At 42.7% G+C, this 26,032-nt stretch overlaps 1 protein-coding gene across 2 annotated transcripts in view; it reads right to left on the bottom strand.

Moving 5' to 3' along the window:
- TRPM7 (transient receptor potential cation channel subfamily M member 7) overlaps positions 1-26,032 on the bottom strand; it is a 123,954-nt gene that overhangs the window by 22,178 nt on the left and 75,744 nt on the right. The window contains exons 24-31 of one of the 2 annotated variants that reach the window (XM_075897154.2): positions 24,122-24,306; positions 20,549-20,681; positions 14,231-15,363; positions 12,558-12,631; positions 7,771-7,867; positions 7,069-7,139; positions 5,753-5,790; positions 2,201-2,226 (exon numbers count right to left, since the gene is read on the bottom strand). In XM_075897154.2, the coding sequence (XP_075753269.1) occupies positions 2,201-2,226; positions 5,753-5,790; positions 7,069-7,139; positions 7,771-7,867; positions 12,558-12,631; positions 14,231-15,363; positions 20,549-20,681; positions 24,122-24,306 (1,757 nt within the window). The remainder of the gene's footprint in view (positions 1-2,200; positions 2,227-5,752; positions 5,791-7,068; positions 7,140-7,770; positions 7,868-12,557; positions 12,632-14,230; positions 15,364-20,548; positions 20,682-24,121; positions 24,307-26,032) is intronic. The other variant, XM_075897155.2, reaches the window with a different exon arrangement.

The following is a 26,032-nucleotide window of genomic DNA, read 5'->3' as shown; positions in this document are numbered from 1 at the left end:
TATTTCTGGATGCGCAGGAATATGTATTCTTGATCTTATAACTCACTTGGTTAGGCCCAATAATGGTGTCAGCAGAGTGAATATGTGGACAAAGCTGGCAACAGGGTTTGTTGCAAGGAAAAGTACCAGGGTTGGTATTAGTGTGATATGTCCTGTGGTTGTTGGTAAGAATCATCTTGAGGACAACCACCTAACCCCCCGCAACCCCTCTCTGTTCTGAAATGTGATTTGTCCTTTTCATATGTGTTCATTTTTTTTAATTGTATCCTTTGGTATATATGGTTGTGACTATTTTCTTCCACTATTTGATCTGAGGAAGTGGGTCTGGCCCACGAAAGCTCATCATCTAATAAACTATCTTGTTAGTCTTTAAAGTGCTACATTGTCCTGCATTTTGTTTCAGCTACACCAGACTAACACAGCTACATTTCTATCACTATTCTAGATTTTTAAGTCTTGGCTTGATAAAGCCCTGGCTGGGTTGATTTAGTTGGGATTGGTCCTACCTAGGGCAGGGGCTGGACCTGATGACCTTCTGAGGTCTCTTCCAGCTCTATGGCTCTGATTAAAAACCTACTATATATTTGAGAGCTTTTCTGCCTGTTTGTTCAAGAACTTTTTCTAAACAGTAAGAGCTAATACCACCAAATTCAGTACACAGCTTCCTCTTACCTCTCTCTCTATATAAACTCTTTTTGTCCTGGTGGGACGACAGAGTGATGTTATCGCATCACAGTGTCCACAGGCTGGAGGGGAGGTAGGCATTGGTGGTAAAACCCAGCCCCACCCCTTCTGCTCAAGGCCTTGTCCCTGGAGCCAATCCCCATCCACCGCCAGCCCAGCCCTCTCTGGTGGTCATATGGAGAGCTGGGGATGGTGCACCATGGCCAGGGCCTGGCCCTCCCAGGCAGAAGTTAGGGTTAGGCATCGATGGAGGGCGCAGGGGAGAGAGAAAGGGCTGGGGCCTGGGCTGGCGTGGGCACGGACCAGCCCTCCTTGGTGGCCAGGGGGAGAGTCTGCAATGGTGAGCGTAGCTAGCAGGGGGCACAGACACCTAATCATCAGTAAAAGCAACTAGGGTTACCAGATGATTTTAAAAAAATACCGGACACACTTGATCTCCGATGGGGGTGGGGTCTGGATGGGATGGGAGCAGGGCTGGCCGGAGGGAACCAGCTGGCAGGGAGTGGGGCTGGCCAGGAGATGGTTGGGAGGAACGGGGCTGGCTGGGGGAGATCAGAGGAAGGAACTGGCCGGTGGGAAGCAGGGCTGGCCGGGAGGGGGCTGAGGGAAGCGGGGCTGGCTGGGGGAAACTGGGCAGCGGGGAGCAGGGCTGGCTCGGAGGGGGTTGGGGGGAGCGGGCCTGGCTTGGGGGAACCAGATGGCAGGGAGCAGGGCTGGCTGGGAGAGGGGGAGGGGAGAGGGAGAACTGGCCAGCGGGAAGCAAGGTTGGCCAGAAGGGGGTTGGGGAGAGCGGGGCTGGCCCAGGCACACGCAGATCCAGGGCGCTGCCCGGCCCGACCCCCACCCTCCTCCTCTCTACTGTGTAGTTGCGTACTGCCTGACTGGTAGACATGCTTATATAGTGTGAACGTGTCTGCCAGTCAGGCAGTATGCAACTATGTACTCTTACTTAATTACTTTATATGTCGGGTATTTTCTCAGTTTGTTTCCTGGACAACCCTAAACCGGACACCTGGAAACCCTAAAATCAACATAAGGGTTTGGTTGTGCCAGGAAATAGGAAGTGCCTGGTGTAGGATTGCTTCTCATAAAACCATACAGAAAAGAGAAAGAATCACCAGGCAGGTAAAAGAGGCTGGCTGGGGGCACTTCTCCTCCAGGCATCCTTAGGGAGGACAGAAGGGACCGAAGACCCCCACGATTCATATGTCAACAATATTGGCTGTTCCCCTTAGTCAGAGAGCAAGGGGAAAGTGCAGTTTGTTGCATTCTTCACTCTGGCTGGGGAGTGCAAGGAGCAGATGAGCTGTATACTTTACTCCATGCCCAGAGCCCTTCCTCACTCCCCAACCTCAATATCCTCCCATACCTCTAGCCCTCTGCCTTCAGCCCTTCCTTAAGGACCTGAGAAACACCAGATACACATGTTCATATTTCATATTAGAATATTCATTACATGTGCTATATGCATTGAAAATGTACCTCCACTTGTTTGGATTAAGGCAAAAAAGCTTACCATTCAAGCCATCATCTTCAGAAGGCCTGTAAAAGAGAGAAAGTGTTACACAGAAAAGTACTGGATGTTACTTGTAAGACACACTCTTTTTATTCTTTATGATTTTATCCTTTAAGATACAGCAACCTGGAGTCACTTTCTGGAGCTTGCAGTATTGTTTTACAACTTTGCTCTACTTTTCAAAGACGTTAGTAAGTTTCTTAATTATTAAAACATGCGTGTGCACTCACCAATTAAATATTTGTACATATAGCCTTACTACACATACTATACTCAAAGCCTTACTATAAATGCTTCATGTATGACAGCATATCCCACAGAGGTGTTTAACTGAAAACCTACATGTTCACAAGCCATTTCTATTTCAATCATCATACTATTATATCAAAGGTTTAACAAACAATTAACCAGAAGGCATGAATTAGTAAGGAATGTAGTAATGACATAGTTTCAGGGGAGGACTCACAATAAAAGGTACGTTAAGCATCCATTAAGTTAAATATACATAGTTAAAAATACACATTCACTAACCAGTGTCAGTGCCAGGGTATCACACTCACGTAGAGATGTGGCTTGTCTCTCTCACCAACAGAAGTTGGTCCAATAAAAGATGTTGCCTCACTTACTCTGTCTCTTTAAATTAGACTACTTCCTTTAGGTGCACATTCTATCCTCAGATATACATGCATAGTCCTGTTAACTTGTCAATGTATTTCAATGAATAAAATGACTACCATATTTTCCGGCATATAAGACGACTTTTTATGCTAAAAAACATCCCCCAAAAATCGGGGGTCGTCTTATACGCCGGGTATACAGGCAGTCCCCGACTTGCAGGTAGGAACGGGGCTTTTCTCGCCCCGGAGGACACAGATTGTGGGACCTCGCGGTCCCACCACCCGTGTACTCCGGGGCGAGAAAAGCTGCTCCGTGTCTCCCTGGTCTGCAGACCAGAAAAACGCGGAGCAAAGCCGCGGAGGGGCTCGGGCAGCGGGGCAGCCCAGGCGCGCCTGGGATGCCCCGCTGCCGGCTTCCCCCGTGGCTTTGCAAAGCCTCGGGGGAAGCCAGCAGCGGGGCAGCCCAGACGCGCCGCGGCTGTCCCGCTGCCGGCGTCCTCAGAGGCTTTGCTCCTGGTGTCCCTGGTCTGCTGGAGACAGTCCCCAGCAGACCAGGGGCACCGGGAGCAAAGCCTAAGCGGCGGTGGGGTGCTGCGCTTCTGAGGCTTTGCTCTGACAAAGCCTCAGAGGCGCGGGACCCCGCCGCTGCTGCGGCTTTGCTCCTGGTGCCTCTAGTCTGCTTGGGACCATCTCCAGCAGACCAGGGATACCAGGAGCAAAGTCGCAGCCGTGGCGGGGTCCCGTGCCTCTGAGGCTTTGCCAGAGCAAAGCCTCAGAAGCGCGGCACCCCACCACCGCTTCGGCTTTGCTCCCGGTGCCCCTGGTCTGCTGGGGACCGTCTCCAGCAGACCAGGGGCACTGGGAGCAAAGCCGGGGAGGTGGAGGGGTCCCGCGCCTCTGAGGCTTTGCTCTGGCAAAGCCGGGGAGGCACGGGACCCCGCCACAGCTGCGGCTTTGCTCCCGGTGCCCCTGGTCTGCTGGGGACTGTCTCCAGCAGACCAGGGACACCGGGAGCAAAGCCGGGGAGGCGGAGGGGCGCTGCCGGTTGGCCTCTTAAGTAAGGGGGGGTAGTCTTATACGGCGAGTATAAGACAAAAACCTATCTTTTAATTAGAAAATTAGGGGGTCGTCTTATACGCCCAGTCACCTTATACGCCGGAAAATACGGTAATTTTATTGGGGGGCGGGGAAAAAGGCCACAGGCTAGATCTTTTCTCTAACTTACAGGGATACCAGTCATTCAAATAAAACAAACCATGCTTGTCAACAGTTTAATGAAAAAAGTTATTTGTTTTCACTTTACTGTGTTTAAATATTGCTTACTGAGTTGAAAGTCGCCCTCTCTAGGGGCATATAAAAAGATATTAATGCAATCCATTTTGAAGCACTTGGAAAAGGGGAAAGTGATCAGGAATAGTCAACATGGATTCACCAAGGGCAAGTCATGCCTGACAAATTCGATTAGCTGCTATGATGAGGTAACTGGCTCTGTGGACATGAGGAAGTCAGTGAATGTGATATATCTTGACTTTAGCAAAGCTTTTGATACCGTCTCTCACAATATTCTTGCCAGCAAGTTAAGGAAATATGGATTGGATAAATGGACTGTTAGGGGGATAGAAAGCTGGCTAGATTGTCGGGCCCAACAGGTAGTGATCAATGGCTTAATGTCTGGTTGGCGGTCAGTTTCTAGCAGAGTGCCCCAAGGATCGGTTCTAGGGCCAGTTTTATTCAACAGCTTCATTAATGACCTGGATGAGGGGATGGATTGCACCCTCAGCAAGTTTGTGGATGACATTAAACTAGGGGGAAAGGAAGGGATGTTGGAGGGCAGGGATAGGGTCTACAGTGACCTAGACAGATTAGAGAATTGGGTCAAAAGAAATCTGATGAGGTTCAGCAAGGACAAGTACAGTCCTGCACTTGGGATGGAAGAATCCAAAGCACTGTTACAGGCTGGGGACCAACAGGCTAGGTAGCAGTTCAGCAGAAAAGGACTTGAGGATTACAGTGGATGAGAAGCTGGATATAAGTCATCAGTGTGCCCTTGTAGCCAAAGACTAATAGCATATTAGGGTGCATCAGGAGGAGCATTTCCAGCAGATCTAGAGAAGTGATTATTCCCCTTTTTTTGTCATTAGTGAGGTCACATCTGGAATATTGCATCCAATTCTGGGGCCCCCAAGTATAGAAAGGATGTGGATGCATTGGAGAGGGTCCAACGGAGGGCAACCAAAATGATGAGGGGGCTGGAGCACTTGACCTACGAGGAGAGGCTGAGGTATTTGGGCTTATTTAGTCTGCAGAAGAGAAGAGTGAGGGGGGATTTGATAGCAACCTTTAACTACCTGAAGGGAGGTTCTAAAGAGGATAGAGAGGCTGTTCTCAGTAGTAACAGATGGCAGAACAAGGAGCCATCTCAGTGGGGAAGGTCTAGGTTGGATATTAGGAAAAATTATTTCACTAGCAGGGTGGTGAAGTACTGGAATGGGTTACCTAGGGAGGTGGTAGAATCTCCATCCCTAGAGGTTTTTAAGTCTGGGCTTGATGAAGCCCTGGCTGGGATGATTTAGTTGGGGTTGGTCCTGCTTTGGGCAAGGGGCTGGACTCGACCTCCTGAGGTCTCTTCCAGCCCTATGATTTTATGATTTTAAGACGAGTTTAAAACTTGATCAACTAAAAAAATAGTTGACTATTTGAAATATGGCATTTCAGTTCTCCCTTTGATTTTTAAAATGCTTCCCATTTTCTAGTTTTTAGAGATTACACTTTAGAGACTCATGCTCTCATAGTGATTAAAGTCAACCAGAATGTTTTAGAGCCACTGCCACGGTTACTGAAACCCCAACATTAAAAGTCAAACCCCGAAAGAAAGGACTATGCAACAGAAAATAGTTGGACAATTCTACCTTTACTGATTTGAAAACGTACTTACATTTGATTGCTACTCGAAGGTCTACCTTGTAACCAATCCTTCAATGAAAAAGAAAGAAAAAAATCTCAAGTATTTTTCCCAATATTGAAAGCAGAATGGTTCACTTAATCTCTTTGTATTGTCGATGTTAAGATATGAAAAACTTTTCTGTGGAATTTTTCAGGACAGGACTGAAAGTAGTTGAAGTGAAATACTGTATTCAAATATAGTGGAAAGTATATAGTAGAATAGTAATATATTACACTTTCAGTATGTTATGATATCCAAGAATAAATTAACAAAACTGAAACGGTGATTATATTCATTATGGTTATTTAGAGGATTATTTAAACCCTTTTACACTAAGTGAAAACATTCTTTATAAAAAACATGAAGCAGCACAAGTTAATGCATATCCTCACAGAGCTGTGCAGAAGACAAATACTCTAATCATCAGTCCATTATCCTTCCTCCTACTTCCAGGCTGCTTCTTTGTGAACCTACCGGAGACCACCACAAACTGAGCTTTACTCTTTCCATATAGACCATCTATTTCCCTCCCTCTGTACAGTAATTCCTAATTTAACACGGTAGATACATTTAAGAAAATTATCGTGTTAAGTGAAAACGTGTTATGCGGGGTCAATTTTCCCATTGAAAATAATGGAAAAGGTGGGGGTTGCATTTCAAGTGGTGAGGAATGGGGAAACCCAGTCGTCGGCCTGCAAGCTGGGTCGGAGGATAGGGAGCAAGGCGTCCGGAGAGAGGGGATCTCTGGGGAACGGCACAGCGAGCAGCAAACCCTCTGCCGCTTTGAAGGGAGGCGGGGGAATCCCTGCGCAGCTGCCGGTGACTGGCCGGCTGGGGAAATGGTGTTATTTTGGGGACGGTCGTGTGGTTTGAAAAAGTTCCCAAATAAATTCGTGCTATCTTGAAAACATGTTAAGTGAGTGATTACTGTGCATCATCTTGTTTCAGCTTCATACTTATTTCTGTTAAACTGCACAGTCATTCATTCCCAGCATGATTTTTGACCCAACTATTATCAGCAGGAATACTACGGTAGTTTTGCAGGGATCTTCTGTCAAGAGGTCAGATCTGTATTCCTTTCTTTTTGAGGCTATCAAAAGACTTCTTTGAAATCCTGCACTGTATCTGTACAGAGAATGATTTCCCAAGAAGACACTCAGATTCCACCTTTCAGAGGTACTTTTTAAATTGTAACTAGGCAAGCAAGCGCACAGTGAATATCACCACTGAATGTCAATTGGTCTATATCTGACATTTTAAAAATTCTTTGAGAACTTTGATAAAACGGTCAACTTGTGTATACAAACCGTGAGCAAGGCAGCCTTAGAATCTACTTGCTGAGTATCTTCAGCTGATGCTCTTCTACTTTTGTTGTGAGCTAGAAAAGAAATGAATTCACAATCTGACTAGAGAATCAGACAAATATGTGTTTACTAAAATAGAGAATGTCTTGAATCCTTACTAATAAAATGAGCAACTGAGCCATTTAATCTAGCCCCTAAAAAAAGAATAAATAGATTTGCAAAATGTATTCTATTACTCTGTATGTCTTCCAAAAAGACAAAAACAAAATGGCTTGAAAAATATGTAAAATAATTTTAAAAGTAAACACCCTCACCTTAAAATCTAGTAATTTGTAAATAAATTATGTTAATCTGTAGCATCTAAAACTCCCTGTAATTTTTGCCATTTTAAAGTTACATTTTCCTTTTTTTATAGAACACTAGATTCTCTTCTGTGCGAAAAAGGACCAGAATAGGGGAACCTGACTATTTTGGAGGAAACAGCGCAACTGACTAAACAAATGCCCAAAGTAAAAAACCTTGAGAATATAAAGAAGATTATCCCTTACTCTCAGTTAAGAGTATTCTGATGTTTCAGGTTAAATATATATTCAGAGAAAAGTTTGATATTTATGTTGATGCACTCTTTGAAATAATGATTAAATATTATGCATTTATATAAAATCAGAAATAAAATTGGACTACCAGAGAAGTTAGTACACTTACATTGTTCTGAATGAACTGCCAAAGAGTTTTGGTGATAGTCTGTAAATCCACCACAAGAATTATCCTGTTCTATGTTGCAATCAGTTTGAAGACCATCCTGTATTATAAACATATATATTGTTAGGAGTTCATCATTCCTATTGTACTTTCCTTTCTACAGCATGGAAATCGGCTTAGCATTCAGCATTCAACTAGTACCATCTTTCAAATTTACAGCATATATACATTTTAAGGGTACCTTTATGGCTTGCTAAATTCACAAATACTTTCTTTTCAATTCAGTACAGATGTTAAAGATGAGCACATATTTACAACTATTTTGAGTAATAATTTAAGAAAGGGCAATAAGAATTTCTTTTCATAAACAAAATATTATTACATTATTCAAGAACAATTATGGTACAATCTATAAGTTAATTAACATTTTCAAATTCTAACTCTTAAGATCTGTAAAAATAAACGAAGTTAAATTTTAAAAGGAAATATTAAATTAGAATTTACTACTTCAGATTCTGAATATTTACTCCTAAAGAAAAGTAAATGAACACTGATATGCACAGTTGTAAATATATTGTAGCCATATATGAAAAGTGTATGATTAGCTCTCCAATAATTCAGTGTTACCAATTAAAGCCAATTTTCAAAGACATCAACGAGTCATTTGTGTCTTCTTATTCATCTTCCCTAGGAAGCTACAAAATCTCAACACTACTTCACTAGCTCTTTATAGACTGCATACGTTTAATATATTTGATCACCAAGTAACAAGCAAAGATAGCATTAATGTCTACAGGTCTAAAGAAAGCCAAAATTGCAGGCAAATGGAATGAAAGGAATGCACGAACTAGCACAGATCAGAAAAGGGCCACAAAAATCATTAAGGGTTTGGAATGTCTGCTATACGAGGACAGGTTAATAAAACTGGGACTTTTCATCTTAGAAAAGAGGAGACCGAGAGGGCGGGGGGGGGGGGATATGAGAAACTCTATAAAATCATGGCATGGAGAAAGTAAATAAGAAAAAGTTATTTACTTCTTCCCATAACACAAGAACTGGGATGGGGGGGGGAGAGGGTCACCAAATGAAATTAACTAGTAGCAGACTTAAAACAAACAAAAGGAAGTATTTCTTCACACAACACACAGTCAACCTGTGCAACTCCTTGCCAGAGGAAGTTGAGAAGTCTAAGACTATTACGTGGTTCAAAAAAAGAACTAGATAAATTCATGGAGGATAGGTCCATCAATGGCTATTAACCAGGATAGGTAGGTGTCCCTAGCTTTTGTCTGTCAGAAGCTGGGCATGGATAACAGGAGAGAGATCATTTGATGATTACCTATTCTGTTCATTCCCTCTGCGGCACCTGACATTAGCCACTGCCAGAAGACAGGATATTGGGCTTGATGGACCTTTGGTCTGACTCAATATATGGTTCTTAGACACACAAAGTGGAGACACTTATTCTGGTTGATTACTAGAAAGTTTGGCATTGATCGATCCAATTGTTAAAATACCATCTCCAACAAAGACTAAAGGCTTGTGCTTCATCTTAAAGATGTGAGCAGACCCCCTAAGTCAGGGACACTATTTACATTATTCCTTTGCAGCATCATGGCTTACACAGGGATTAAGTTCATCCTCAATTTGTGCAGATGGTAGGTTTTAAAAATAACTAAACTTTTTGAACACATGCAGAGTCACAGCCCGGCCTCAAAACAGTACTCAATTTAAAGATTGGTGGGGGATTTTTGAGCAAAAATTAGAGACAGACCCTCATCACAGAATACACTCATATATATTCATGCACTTCATCTCTAGAGCATACTACCAGTCACCTGAAATTCAAAGATTATTTGAAGAAAATCCACAGATCCACGATTCTAAAGAGCAGAGTCATAGAAGTTAGAAGGTTGTGAACTGGACTTGTTTTCAGGCCTATGATTAATGGGATGTTGTGAGCTTTTTTAAAAAGAGTTCAACTTCTAAGGTTGGCTTGACCAAAATTATTTCTTTCATATTCCTAAACAGAAATATTATGCATGCACTCAGAGAAAGCGAGTGTTATCCATAGCTCCAATCTCACTGAAGTCTTAGGCTTTAATTACTATAATCATTATTGCTTTTGGTGTCTTGCAGCCATGGCTTCGCAGTGCTTATATTAGAAGTAACTACCTATCTACCAAACAATCAACCAAAGGGCAACCATTTTAAGTGTCCTGAAAATGCTGGTATGCTCAAAAAGGCATCCCTAGTATATGTTCTGAGCCTACTAATATAGCAAACTTACAGCTGTTCATGTCAAGAGGTTGTTCAGTGGTGTTTGATTCCAGACAACAGGTGTCACCAAAAGACTTGCAGCTAGAGCACTCCAGCCTGATGTACTGAGCTGACTTTGGAGCCTCCAAAAGGTAAAGAAGCAGCAGAGCAGAGGGGAACCAGCTCCAAGCACTTACACAGAATCTACTGTCTATTTTCCGGCAATCTCTGTTATTCAATATGCTCCCAACTGCAGATCCTCCTCCATAAACATAGAAGTTGTGCACATGCAATCACCTGTGGTGCTTAAGTACTCTAGTAGTGGAGAGGACTTGCTAGCTCCCAGCTTCATAGAGAGTGCTCCCAATAACAGGAAAGCCTGCCAGGAAAAGGATTCCTACCTACAGACCATCCAAGGGTCAGGGATTTTAGGTACCTAGCATCCTACTTGCAAGTGAACATTAAATTTTAATTAGCTTACTTGAGATCTCACCCTGGTCAGTAAAACTTGAGATTAATGTTATGTCCTTTCAGATTTTTGGCTTGAACTTGGCAAAGAGTTATTAGAAGAATTTACTAAATTTGGTAAATCATTTAAAGAAACAGCATAATTTATGAGTAGCCTATCAGATTAACTTCAAATCTGGTGGGAAAAATCTCTGTTGGTCATAGACCAGAGCCCTATCTGAGGGGATGTGAGGTTTTGGGGAGGAGAGAGAGCAGGAAGAAACTGGGAGTGTTGAGAACAGAGTTTTAATGGAAAGAAATTCAACCTTAGCTATGGTGTAGCTGCTATTATTGGTTGTGAGAAGTGGGGTAATGAACATGCAAATTGAAAAAGTTATTTATTCACACAAGTATCAATGTGTCTCCACTCTTTGGTGTAAACCTCCACTATCTCCAAAGTTCTCCTCTTCACACAAGAAGTTCTTGAGTTTCTTCCATACTCCTGCACAAATAAAAGCAACTCGCCAGATGCAATGGTCTCTCAACTTAACAAAACCATTTACTTGATATTTGGTCATCTCCATGCCCTCCAAAATAGCTCTCTTAGGCTACGTCTAGACTGCAAGCCTCTTTTGAAAAAGAGTGTCTAGACTACAACCAGAACTTCTGGAAAAGCAAGCCGCTCTTTTGAAAGAGGAAGTCTGGATACTCTCTTTCCAAAAAGCCCTGTTTGCATTCAAGAACACTTTTTTTCGAAAGAGCACTTTCGAAAAAAGGCATTCTTCTTCGTAAAATGAGGTTTACCGCGGTCGAAAAAAACCCTCCACGTTCTTTCGATTTAATTTCTAAAGAACTCTGTGGCAGTTTAGATGCAGGGGAAGTTTTTTCAAAAAAAGGCCACTTTTTTCAAAAGAACCCTTTAGTCTAGATACACCCTTAAAGTCTTCCTGTTGCTCCCATGGACTGAGCTACACAAATTAAAAGGCTTCAAGGTCACACACATTAATTGAACACATCAGGAAACATACTTCAGAACTGCAGTTTTCTAGAAGTGTTATGAATGGACACTGAAGTGGAATTCTCCAAACTATGTATCTAAAGCCTTACCTCAAATATTTAAGAATCTGTTGACATACCTTATTCATTCTTTTAAATATATCTTAACTTCTACAATGAACAAGCTTCATCTTCGATACTATAGTAACTGTAGGTTGAGATTTCCCTCCCGTGTCCTTTCAGTGGAAATTCAAGTTATATCTTGAGTCTTGACTATTTAAAGTGGACATTTCCAGTAGCATAAACAGATGCACATTTTATATCAGTATTCAGTTCAATTTTTTTTAGTAATACTCTTGACTAGCTCAGTACAAAAGGACATCATTTAATAGCAAGTGTATATCACAAGATCAGTCAAAGATAACCACCTAATCATGAAGATAATTCAGAAATAAGATTTTCTCCTTGGAATGTAGTGTGAACAATTTTAATAGAAACTGCCATAAGAAGTGAATTATAATATGTCACCTTATTTTACAAGTTGTAAAACAAGATTACAATTAATTTCAATCTTAAATATTGCAGTTGCTTTTAAGTTATGAATTTAAAATGGGCAATGATTCATTTTGTAACCATATAGTATATGTTGATAATGCAATAAATCAAGATTGGATGCTTTTTCTAAAAGATACATTCCAGGGGTTATTTTTGGGAAATTGTATGGCCTGTATTATACAGGGTTAAGAAAAGATAATCACAACCATTTCCTCTGGCCGTGGAATCTATATATTATTCTAATTAAAATGAAAGTATGATTTTTCAATTTACTTTAATGGCTAGACTAATGGTGGCCTCTATGAAGTTACATACTATCAAATCCTGTTACATTTTACTAATTTCATATTTTGCAGCAACATACTTTCATAGTTATGGTTGCATTGTTATTGACTGTTAGTAAATTTTTCACATAAATCTTGCCAAAAATCTATTCTCACATTTTCAAAAAATTACTATAAAGTAACTATACATGAAAAAGATGTCAATATCCACTACCAATGGCATTTTAAAAGTAAAGATTTTAGTCTTACCTCAATATTACCATTTTTGTCTTTAATTTTAATCGCTGACTCCTTAAATCGTAACTCCATGCTGTCTCTGTGACCTTTGACCCAGTAAATTGAAAAATATAAAGTATTCAGTATCAAAGATAAATACCAAAAAAAATTGGAACATGCCAGATATTCTATTATGCTGGGAACAGAAACTGTAATAAATGCTGCTAGTGTTTTCATTGAGAAAGACTTATAATGAAGAACTCTGAAGTAAATGGATATAAATCAGAAGTTAGTAGAGATAAGGAACTGTTGCATTTCCTACATTAAAAAGTATAAAATGCCACAACAATAAAATTCATACAATATAAAAAAATTACTACTTCAAGAAAATAAATTAGATAGTTTCAAAGGTAACCTTCATATACAATTTTATTTGATATTCTGAGTCTATTTTACATAAATAGAAAAATATAGAAAAAGAAGATTTTCTTGTGGTAGGTTTTTAAAATATACACTTCATCCGAATAGTTACAGAAAATATCAGAATTCCACCAATGCGCATGCCTTTATATGAAAAACATAACTGATTGACAAGATATAACTGCACCACATCTGAATTTCTATTATATTTTATATTTATTTATAATGGATGAAGAGTATATTCTAAATTCCAAAAGGGCCATTTAATAAAGGCATGGCTCAAGTAAATAAGTATACTGAGAACTCAGCTTTATTTGTGCTGTGATATGTTTAGCTTTAAAGACCTGATTCAGCTATAGAGTCAGATTTCAAATCCTTTGTTGTTTTTAAAAATACCACAAACTAGTAATATAAAGGTTTTCTGTATTGTAATGAACCTGCTAATTATTACACAATTAAATGCTTTGCCACCAATCTAAAAGTTCAAAAGATGTTAACATCTAAACATTGTGGCAACAGAACTTAAACGTAACTTGAAATAGTCACTATTACTTGGAAAAAAGTGCTTTAGCTAGGTAACACTTGCATAGTTGCTTGACAGGTTAAGACTATGATCCTCCAGTTGTATTTGGGTATAATTTAAGTATTTGGACTCTTAATTTACAATATTTTGTTAGTATACCAACACCTATTTTTTAAATGAATCTGCCACTGTTTTATTAATCAAAAAAGGTCTACATAATCTAATAAGAACATGCATCATTTTACTATTCTGTAAAAATTGAAGAAGCATGTAACAGTGAATTAAGAGAGACTTTGGAAAGTTTTCTAAATATTACTGTATTAAGAACAGTGGTAGATCCCGGTCACAGAAGTATTGATGAGGATAGAATAGGAAGGATCCCTGAGATTGAGACAGTTACCACGAGATATTTATTCATGATTCCATTAGCCAAAACAAATCTTTTGCAATTTCTCTTTAAAAAAAATAGACAATATTTTTTACTTGGGCAAAAAGCGGGACCTTAAACTTAGGGCTACTAGAGTTCAACTGAGCTGTAGAAATGATAATATTAAGAAACTGTTATTCATAAATAGCTGTCCAATGTCGGTCTGAAAAATATTGTCTATGTGACAGAATTATAAAGAAATTATAATTTTAAAGTTAAACAGCCATACAATTTAGAGAAAATAGAAAGGTTTAAAAAGCAAAGCACAATGATAGAATAAAGTCACCTACAACCAGAACAAACCCCAAATATCATACAATTCTTGATAAATCAAACCTTGTGGTTTCGATTTGGTCCATAGTTTTTGAAGAAGTCCTGTAATGATGTTAGAATTTAAATCTCTATTTTTTGTTTCCATTGCTTGAACATGCTGGCTTTTGAAAACTTCATCTTTAACCTTCAGTTTTTCATGTGAACCACCATTTGGGTCACAGTTTATTGCTGATGCTTGGTTGCTGGATGACTGAGGTAGCTTCTTGTGGATACCGTTCTCAGAGAACTGTTCATCATGTGTATCAGCTCTGCTGCTGCAGTTGTAATCATTAGAGTCATCGTCATCATGAATAAAACCACAATTAACGTATCCTCCACTTTCAACACAAGGCTGGGTGAAAGCAAGGCAAGCAGAGCCAGAAGCAAGAGGATAAGAGCAGCTACTAATGAGTTCAGGACATTCACTATTTATTTGGTTATACTTACCTACAAATGCGCCAAATTCTACAATATTATCTCCTTCTGTAGCCTTAGATAAAACTGCAGCTTCGTTGTTTGTTGATTCCAGCTGACTTTTGCAGCTCGGCTGAGATGGAGTGCTAACAAAAAGTTTAGCTGTTGGTGAAGACAGATGTGGCATGCTGTTTGATGAATTGCCTAATTTTTTATTTTTGTTAATGGATTTTGAGGTCTCTGCACCCTGTAATCTTTGTCGAAGTTCTGGAGGAGAAACAGCACTTAGAAATAAGGCACTGCCTGAGGAACCTGCCTCTTGAAAGTTTACTTCTTCCCCCCTAGGAACTGTAACTAAATCTTGATCAACTGTCTGATGTTGGATCTCTCTTTCATTGTGCATAGAAATGTTACAAAATAAAGCATTATTTTCAAGGTTTCCTTGTGGAAAAGAAGAACCATACACATTTCCAATGTTTTTTTTCCACACTGAAGATCTTAGAGGACCATCATCAATAAGATTTTGTGCCAAATGTTTTGAAATGCTTAACTCCCGCGTAATTTCATTATGGACTTTGCTGGCTTCCGAAGCCTTTTGTGCAGTTAGTGTTTTTAGCGTATCCACAGTGAGAGCAGAGAGATCTTGTAGGTGACCAATCTGAGAATCTAAAGAGTTCAATGACCGTTTGATGTAGTTGACTCGATCACCAACTTCTTTGATCTGAATGCACATTTGTTCAACCCTTGGGGGGGGGGGGGGGAGAAAAAAAAAAGGTAAACTTTTTGTTCTCAAGCTATAAACAAGAAGCACTTCTGCTATACTTTACCAGTTTGGAAAAGGAAAAATGTATTATCTCTAATTTAAAAAGGTTTAGGGTGGTTTAGTTGATTTCAGTGGACTTGTAGAAAAAAGAATACTTGTACAGGTTGCAACTCTATACCCTGGGAAACTCTGGTCTGGCAGGACCACAGATGTCACAGGATCAGAGAATCCTGGCATACTGCAGGGTATGGGTCGCCCCAGTAGTCCAGCACGATGCAGAGGGAAGCCCAGGAGCCCAGCACTCAGGGGATTCAGTTCAGCTGGGTGGGGAAACTGGGAAACCTGCTGCGCAGCTCAGCTGTTCAGGGTTGGTGGGGCAGAGAGTTAGGAAGGCCAGAATGCAGTCCAGCTTGGTGAGTGAGAAGGATCAGAAGGGAGGCAGGAAGCCCTGTACACAGTGCAGCTGGGCTACTGGGGGAGCTGGTAAGCCCGGTGGGGCAGTAGCACCAGCAGCAAGGGAGCCAGAAATGATCTCCACTGGTCCAACAAAATCTCTCATCCAGGACCTGTCAGGTCCTGAAGGTGCAGGATTAGAGAGATCTAACCAGTACATAAATAGGCATCAAGGAACAAATGCACAAACCAGCACATTTCCTAGTATTATTGGTTGACACCCATTCTGATACATTTGAGAAGAACTCTTTAAAGGTCAGTAGCTCTTCTACAACTCAGAAATAAAGACAGCCTACAACAGTCTTGTAATAATTTCTACACAGCCAAGAAAAAGTGTCATGCAAAACAGTCATGAATACTTTGTACATGCAACGACAACATTTCCTGATAATGGGGTTTTAAAAATAAGAGAAAGTTATTCACCTGATGTAGTAACTGAGGTTCTTCTTGATGGTTGTCCCTGTGGGTGCTCTACCTTAGGTGTTTTCAGTGCCGCTGAACATTTAGTCAGAGATTTAAGACAGCTGCACATGTGTGCACAGTCGGCTGCACATGTGGGCAGCTGGCACGTGCTGTTTGTAACGGCTATTGCTCGTGCGCAGCCAACTGACCCCTTAGTTCCTTCTCTGCACAGAAACAGAGGAATTCTGGAGCAGAGGTGAGGAAGGGTGGGTGGTGGAGAACCCAGAAGGACAACCATCTCAAAGAACCCTCAGTTACTGTACCACGTGAGTAACCTTCTCTTTTTTCTCTGAGAAGCGTCCTTGAGAGTGCTCCGTCTTAGGTGATTATGAAGCACTGTTTTTGCCCGGTAAGTCTTTATGGACCGTGGACAATATAGCATGTCCGAAACATGTATCCATAGCTGATTAAGAGTCAATGGCATAATGTTGGGTAAATGTGAGAGCCGAAGCCCTTGTAGCAGCTCTGCAAATGTCTCTGATAGGTACGTTTGAGAAATGCAGTGGAAGCTGCCATTGCTCTAGTATAGTGTGTCCTTATGGATGTTGGGGGGCTCAAAGTTAAAAACAGAGTATAAGAGACAGCTACTATCTGCTGTCCATTTGTATAATCTCTCTTTGGAGATAGATGTGTCCTGTAATCTCTCTGCAACAGCTATAGAGTATCTGGTAGATTTCCTGAACGATTTGGTCCTTTATAAGTAAAAGGGTAACGGCCTATGACATCCAATGTGCGAAGCATGGTTTCCTTGTTGTCGGTGTGAGGAAGAAGACTGGTAAGTATATGGTTTCATTGCAATGAAATCACATAGGTATCTTGAGAAGGAATTTAGAGTGCAGCCAGAGGACAACCTTGTCCTTGTGGAATATGGTACAAGGAGGATCAGTCATCAGGGCTCCCAGTTCACCAATCTGTGTGCCAAAATAATAGCTACTAAGAATGCCACTTTCATGGAGAAGTGCAACAGGGCGCATGTGGCCATGGGTTCGCAGGGCTTCCCCCCTTAGTGCTCTGAGTACAAGGTTTAGGTGCCATGCTGGAGTTGGGGTTATGATTGAAGGGTACATGTCTTATAGCCCCCTTATAAAACGTTTAACTGTGGGATGTGCAAACAGAGAATTCATGAATTGTGGAGTGTAATGCTGTAATCACAGCAAGATGCACTCTTCTGGAGCTGAGGGAGAGCTGTGACGACTTGAGAGATAATAGATGTAAAATTTCCAGAATACCGACTATCAAAAGTGAGAGGTTATGTGAACTGCACCAAAGGGTGAATCTGTGCCACTTACAAATGTATGTCTTTCTTGTAGATGGCCTATGAGTATTTAAGATAATCTGTTGTACAGCATCTGAACACCTTGATTCAAGAGAGGTCAGCCAGCGATGAGCCATGCTTGTAAGTGAAGGTTCTGGATATTGGGATGACGAAGCCTGCCCCCATCTTGAGTGAGGAGAGTGGAAACTGAAGGGAAGTGCCACGGAGAAGCTTGGATCTTCTGAAGCAGGTAAGGGAACCATGTCTGTCTCAACCAGTTTGGAGCTACCAGTATGATCCCGGCTCTGTCCTGTTTTAGTTTCAGAATCACCTTGTAGAGCAAGGGCAGTGGTGGGAAGCCATACACGAGTGTTTCATCCCACTTTATTGTGAATGTGTCCCCCAAAGATTGGGGACCTAGATCTGCTCTGGAGCATTACATGCCGCATATGGTATTGTTGTTTGCAAAAAGGTCTATAGTGGGGTATCCCCATCATTTGAACACCAGTCTCAACATGCTCAGGTTACTTTCCCATTTGTGGCTTAGGGTAAACAGTCTGCTGAGATTGTCCGCTAGGGAGTTCTCTGCGCTTGGGGAGATAGAATGCTCTGAGGGTGATATTGCGCAGAATGCATCATTCCCAGAGGTGTACTGTTTCTCAATATAGTGGGAAAGAGCAGGCTCTGCTCTGGTGATTGACACAGAACATAGTTGTCAAGTTGTCCATAAGTACATGTACTGACTTGTCGTGGATGAAGCCAGCAAAATGTTGGCAGGCATTGTGAACTGCTCGGAATTCCAAGAGGTTGATATGGAGTTTGGGCTCTTCTGGTGATCATCAGCCTTGGACAACTTGTTGACCGAAGTGGGTTCCCCACCCTAATAGTGATGCATCTGTGGTTACTGTGACCGGGAGAGTCACAGTACATCCTGAAAAGATGACCCCCTTCAGTAAGCAGTAGTTCAGACATTGGAAGATAATGACTCCTCTTCACCGAAGGTGTGCTGCGGCCACCACGAAGATCTGGGAAAAAAACTATTGGTGTTGTGAAAAGTCCAAAGGCGAGCACAGGATAGCAAATCTTAGGAAGTGTCTGTGTGCTGGGTGTATCGAGATGTGGAAGCATGCATCCCGTAGGTTAAGGGTGGACAGCCAGTCTCCCTTCTCTAAGGCTGGCTGACAGCCTGTATCACTAGGGAATTGGGCTTTGGATGGGAGAATAAAGAATCTGCCTCCTGTGGTGCGACATAATATTTTGTCAGATCTTCTGCAGGTCATTGGGACAGTGGCAGGTGTCTGCCATGTTGTTTTCGCCAAGTTCATGAGAGTGGCATTTATAGGTAATGCCACCTTAGCAGCCAGGAAGGCGTGTAAAATGTTTGTTAACTTGTGCTGGGTCTCTGACAAGTTAAAAAGTGATATGTCCAGGGCATCCGCAACTTGTCTGTACAGCTCCTGGAACAGCTTGAAGTCATCTTCTTAGGTTGGGAATGGAGGCATTATTGTATCATCTGGTAATGAGGACAATATATGGGTGGTGGTAGAGAGTCTGGTGTTGACTCCTCATCCCCTATCTCCTATTCCTCTCCCTCCTCTGTTCTTGAGACGGTGGCAGAGGGTGCAGGAGACATTTGGGACCTTGCTCCAGAGATTCTCTGCAGTTGAGGCTGGGCTTGCTGTAGCCTATATGTAGCCTAAAGGTCCCACAGTACAGCTAGCTGGGAGGGGCTGGTAAAAGTGGTGATCACCATTGCAGTGCTTGCCACTGAACAGGGATGCTGCACCTTCTGTGACGAATGAACTTGGTGTGTGCACAGTACTGGAATCATTGTCATCACTGGATAGCGACAGGGGAGGAACTGACCCTGATGGTGTCACAGGCAGGGAAAAAATGAGATGTACTGGGCAATGGCGTTCCTGACACTGGTTACTATGAGATCCACTGTGGTGGACTGTTGCGGTGCCTTTGTGCTCAGTGCCAGAACCGGCGCAAGTATAGTTTCTGGCAGGGGCTTAGCTAATTGATCCGAGCTTTTGCTCAGCACCGGTGGTGCCGGGTGCTTAGCATGAGCCTACAATGTAGAATACTTGATCTGAGGAGGCTGTGCCAACTGCTTACTCTGCACCAAAGATATGCTTGGTGGAAGCATCACTGAGTTCGGTGCTGATGCTGACCGCTGCTTTGTTGGTGCCGACGGAGTTCACTTTGGGTTGGAATGTGTTGAGGTCTTAGAGCTAGAGCAAGTCTGTTTTTTTGCCCCTCGGGTAGTCTCTGTACCGGACATGTCCGGAACCTTGCTGTCTGGTGCCTTGTGTGCTGCCCGTGCCAAGGTTGATTTCTTTGAAATGTGAGTGCTTTTCTCGGGAGACTCGCTCCTAGAGGATGAATGAGAACACTTTTTGGCTTGATCAGCTGTATTATCTGAGGGTCTCACCCTTGAGGGAGTGACTTCTCAGAACTCACAACAGACAAAAGCTGCCTGGGTAGCAAGGAGTGTTTGGGGTCAGATGCAGACCGTACCACTTTATCCACTGACAAATTTAAGCTGGAGTTCTCTGGCCTTTCTGGTCCTCTCAATCAATTTCTTGCAGTGAGGGCACTTGTTCGTTGAGTGTCCCTGCCCAATGCACTGCACACACTGAGCATGGCCATCCAATATGGGTATTGACAACCTACATGTCAGACTCTGCTTAAAGCTTGGTGAGCTAGGCATGTCCTTAATTTTTTAAAAGAGTATGCAGGTTCCGACTATGGCCAACAGCAGCAGAGAAGGAACTGAGGAGTCGGTTGGCTGCACGTGGCGCAGTAGTCATTACAAACGGCATGTGCCAGCTGCCCACATGCGCAACCAACAGAAGGCACTACTGTCATAAATCGCCAACTAAAAGTGCAGCAGTGCTGAAAACATCTAAGGTGGAGCACCCACAGGGACACGCCTCAAAGAAGTCAAAGTTTTTATTTAAATTTTTAAGTTTCTACATAAATTTTCTACCTTTCAAATGTGACTCGAATTCTCTCTTCACTTCCAGAATGGAATTTATCATCTTTTTCATTGAAATACATTTCAACACACAGCTCTTCAAAGTCATGAAGTTTCTTTTGGTCTTCTTCGGTTAGGAAGAGTTCTAAAGAAAGAGGAAAACAACAATTATTTGAAGATGAGAAAGCTACTGAACATCACGAATACCTAAAATAAGTAGCCACGTTGATCAATGGGATAGGGTAAAAGAGGATGCTACACAGTTCTATAGAACTGGGTGGAAAATGGGCTTTACTCATGTTGAAAAACTTCAATTCTTTCAACAGAGGGAAAAGATTGATATCTGAAAAATTCCAGCAGAAACCAAAAGTTTCAATTATGAAATTCCACTGAGGGAGTTGTAGTTGGGGTGCCTCCTGCCAGCATTCTCTTTCAGTTGGGCTCCCTGAGACTAGACAGTATCTCCCATAATATACCACAGTACTCTGTGGTAAATTCACTTTGATTTTTTTTTTCAAAAGTTCAAGTTCTCCAAGGAAAGCAGATACCACTCATGAAATAAATGTTTTTAACTGAAAACCCAATTTACTCTCCAAACACATTTTTGACAGAAAAAAATGTACCCAACCCTACCAAACACCATAAAAGTAAGATGTGTTTGAAAGATTTATTTAAAGCTAAATGGAATTGAAGGAGAGGGTAGGTCTATAGTATAGTATAAAGTCAAAGTTTTTAAAACAACTTTAAAATAGGAAAATTGGATCACGACATACAAGGAACTAGTACAGCTTGAATCTCTCTGAACCGGGACACCCTCCTCTGGAAACATCCAGAGAACCCCAGTGGTCGGGAGTTTGACAGCAGGAGTGCCAGCGACTGGGAGCCCTGCCAAAGCCAGGGAGCTCTGTAGGGCTGGTGGTGGTGGGGCTAGGAGTCCTGGTAGGAACCAGGACCCCAGCTGGAGCTGGGGCTGAGGGACCAGTGTTCACTTCCCCTTAGCTAGCAAATTCTTTCATTTGGGACCAGTCAGGTAGAGTGTCAGGACCAGGGAGGTCCAACCTGTACTAGCAAAATTAAACAAGAAACAATAAAAAATGAAATATATAAAAATAATGAAAATAATCAATGAACAGGATGGACTACTGCAGTGGTTCTCAAACTTTTTGGCCCAGGGCACACCTGGCTCAATGCAAACCTTTCCATGGACCACTAGCTGCTAATGGAAACTTGCCATTGATTGCATAATTATGCCCGAGCCATTTTGCTAGTGCTGCAGCTAGGGAGAACGGTTTAGTCAGTAAGAAAGGAAACATTAATTTAAATTATTAAACAGATTAAGCATTTTAATTCTCATGTTAGTTTACCAAACTTCATTTTAAATGAAGTAAAACATTAATTTATGTCCAATACAAAATATTTCAATGTTTTCTTGATTTATGGCAGGGGTGGGGAACCTTTTTGGGTTAGGGGCCACTGACCCATAGAAAAATCAGTTGGAGACCACACAAGTGAGAAGCAAAAAAACCCTTCAAAACCCCCCAACCCTCACTAATGTGGCCCCCCAACTGAGACACCTCACTGCTCTGGCACTCCAGCTCCATGGGGCGAGAGAGGGGGACAGGAACTGAGGTTCAGGGCTTCCCATAGGCCAGATTTACTCTTCTGGAGTTCCAGGGTTAGTGTATTTTATGGACCCCCCTAGGCTCTGGCATGGGAACAAATACAAGGGGTTCAGTGTGTGGGACAAGGCTGCCATTGAGTGGGAAAGCGATGCAGGAACTGGGTGGGAGGTGGGGTGCAGGTGCGAGTTCTGGGTGGGAGGTGGGGTGCAGGAGCAGGCTGGGAGTAGGGTGTCTGGCCAGGAGGAAGAGGGCAAGAGCAAGGGTGGGTGGAGGAACAGGGTGGGGGTAGAGTGTGTCTGGCTGCGAGGAGGGTGCAAAAGCAGCCTGAGAGTAGTGTGTCCAGCCAGGGGGAGGGTGCAGGAGCAGGCTGAAGGTTCAGCGTCTCGGTGGAGGGAGGGCAGCAAAGAGGTAGGGTTGCAGGATCTGGACATGATGGGAAGGGGGGGCACTTACTTGATTTCATGCCCTGCGCGGCTGCAAGGAATGGCTTCCCGTTGCTCCCATTGGCTGGACCTGGCCACTGGGAGCAGTGGGGAAAGCATCCACGCACCGTGTCCATGATCTCCTGTTCCCCCAGCCAGGGGAGGAGAGCAGCAGCATACCAAGTCACTTGTGGCTCTGATTCTTCCCCATGAGCTAGATCCAGCAGGGAGGCTTGGGGCTCTCACTGCCCTCCCATACCAGAGTGAAGCCAGCACTGGCGCTCCAACATGCAGGGGGAGGAGGGAGCACAAGGCTGGAGCACTAGCATGGGCTCCCTGTTATGGGGAGAAGAGTGGCATGAGCTTGAGCTGCAGACCACCTGAAAGATGGCCACGGACCATTAGTGGTCCCCTGATGACAGTTTGAGAACTACTGGAATAGTGCAAGGGACTATTTTATTTTACTTACACATAGTTCATGCAAACAGAAAGCTTTTTCCTCCTAGCTGTCCATTACCTTTCTATTTAGTTTTAAAGTAAAGAGGTCTCTGACACTCAATTTATCAATTTTAACCCCAAGTGCTATATACAGAAGAATTTTAATAGATACAAACAGAACTGAAATCTAAAGTTTGGCATAGAATGTTACTGGTAACATGATAGTCGAAAATGCCAGACATCATAGTTGTGGTGCTGTCCCATAATACAAGACTTATAAATTAACTTCCATGATAAATATTTTAAATATTTTATGGTATTTGTTTTATCATAATGCATGACAGCTCAACTACTGTAAATTATGTAAATAAGAAAATATATAGTATGTTCTCCACATATTTTAATGAAGAATAGTAACCAAAAAGTTACTATAAGTTGGACCTCCCTGGTTCCTTCCTGGTTGACCTGCTGGCGCCCCTAACACTGGCCCGGCACAGCTCCCCACCTTGCTGCCCCAGGTTCTCCCAGGGTTCCCGGTGGGGACTGCTTGGCCGCTGCTGCGTGTTCCGGCCCTGCTGCTGCAAGAGGTTCCTCAGCCAGTCCTACCCCACCGCTAGGACCACCCTGCTGCCACTGGGGATTCCAGCTAGCCCCACTGCCACTGGGGGTTTCCCAGGATTCCTTGCTGGGGCTGCCAGACTGCTGATCGCTCCACTGCAATTGGGGGTTCCCCGGCTGGGGCCAGAACTCACCAGCCACCTGTCCCCACTAACACTAGGTGTTCCCTGGCCAGGGCAGGAGCTCCCCAAATGCCGCCTGGCTCCACTGATGCCAGGGGTACGTTGGCCGGGGTTGGGGCTCCTCGGCCAGGGTGGTAGGGCTCCTCAAATGCTGCCTGGCCCAGCCGTGACCCCCTCATTCCCTGCGTTACTTCTGCCTCTGGGGTTCTTTGGTCCAGCAAGATCTGTGGCTCTGCTGGACCACAGATGTTGCGGGACCAGAAAGTCCCAGATTTGGGACATTCAACCTGTACTGGTTTCTTGACAATTTTAATCACAGAAAAAAGTAAAGCTAAATAATTGCTTGGATAAAATTGTTCTTACTTGGTCCATCTGAAGTCTTGTCTGTCTTTCTTCTTTTACATATACAACAAAACAAGGAAGCCATATGACTAAGAATAATAAGAGGTGGAGGCAGAACAGGTTTTTCATGGTAGGCCATAATGAAATGATAGCGTTGATACTTCCATACGATATTGGAAATTGCCTTTACTTGTAAATACACATTGCTGAAGAGAGGAAAATATACAAGCATTTTTAACACAAAGATATTAGAAGTTATTGCTTCTGATAGTAACTATTACTGTATTCTGAATTTTACAAAACAAAATGTAGAGGAAATGTACAGATTATACATAACTATTTTCATTTTACCGGACAAAAAAATTAAATTTTAAAATTGAACTTAGAAGTGCATCAATGGAAGGCTATATTATGGAAAGAACAAATTATACAGTGAAAGCTTTTTTTTTTTTAATCTACCACATTGGGGCAATGGGGGTTAGTGGTAAGTGAAAAAAATCTGTATAACTATGAGGGAGGGAGGGAGGGAGGGGGGGGGAGGGGAGAGAGAGAGACTGTGTGTGTGTGTGTGTGTGTGTGTGTGTGTGTGTGTGTGTGTGTGTGTGTGTGTGTGTGTGTGTAGGGAGCGCAGTGCTGAGGTGTGGGCTCTGGGATGGGGCACAGGGGAGGAGCTGAACACAGGAGGAGTTTTGAGATGTCAGATTCAGGAAGCATTCACATCACATGACTCCACATTAGTGGCAACTTGTTTTTGCTGTTCCTGGTGGAGGCGTGACTAGGCAGCTCTGTGCTCTGCCCCCATTCTGAGCACTGGTTCTGTAGTTCCCAGGGCCAGGAAACTGCAGACAATGGGAACAGTGTGGGTGGTGCCTGCAGGCGGAGGGAGCACAAAGCTGCCCAGCTATGCCTCCACTACTTGTGGAGAGCCATCTGAGGTGAGTGCCCCCAGATCAGGCACCTAAAATTTCTCACACCCTAACACCCACATTCCAAACTAGGGATGTTAGATAGCAATTAATTTAATAATCACGTAACCACATCAAATTGTAGTGGTTAGACGACTATTCTACAGTCCTCAGGGGTGGGCCTGGCAGCCAGTGTGCTCTGGTCTCCCTCCCAGGGAGCCCCCTGCCATCCCATGCTGCTGCCTCTCACACAGAGGTAGCAACGTGAGGTGGCAACATGAGGTGGCAGCAGCCCCTGTCCACTGGGGGCCCAAACTTTGTTTTTTAAATAAAAGCTTTGCATGTGTCTTGGTTTAGGACTAAATCTTTAGAAGAGCACCAAACAAGTAAACTGCTCAACCGAAGACTAGGATTTCCTGAAACACTGCAGGGATAAATGTGTCCTTTTTGTTATATTGCAACTAGATTGCAATTTTATAATTGTTTTAGAAGACCTATTATTTTCAAATCTAATATCCTACATAATGAGACTCATAAATGCTAAGACCTGAAGCCATGGAGAGTGCAAAGCAGGAGACATATTTACCCTCTCATCTCTAGGATCCCTCCATTAATACACTAAGAATAAGTCTTCTGTGCAAACTTAATCATCATAACCTAACTGGCAATCATTGGGAGAGAAACAGCCGCCTAGTTATAGTTACAATAATTATGTACCAGTTGTTAGAGGTATTATAGAACATGCTCAATAGCTACACATTTTTCTATTAAAACTGCAGCAGTTTTGTAACTACGGGACAAAAGTGCACATATGTTGGTATGCATCTGTGTTGTGACTGTGTGCAAACTAGGTTAAACACCCAACTAGTTACATGTTTAATTAGCCAGTTGCACACACACAATATCCCTGTAAGTTATGCAGTCCTATAAATATAGTAATTGCTTGCAATAGTTACTGTAGTAAGAACACAATCTGAACCACTTAGAACGTACCTGCCCTTGTACTTCAGAAAATATGAGGAGGTTA

The sequence above is a fragment of the Pelodiscus sinensis genome, chromosome 14 (genome assembly GCF_052426305.1).
Source record: "Pelodiscus sinensis isolate ZL-2025 chromosome 14, ASM5242630v1, whole genome shotgun sequence".
Taxonomy (NCBI): Eukaryota; Metazoa; Chordata; order Testudines; family Trionychidae; genus Pelodiscus; species Pelodiscus sinensis.
Note: the sequence above shows the minus strand (reverse complement) of the source record. Positions and strands in the feature narration are given on the sequence as shown.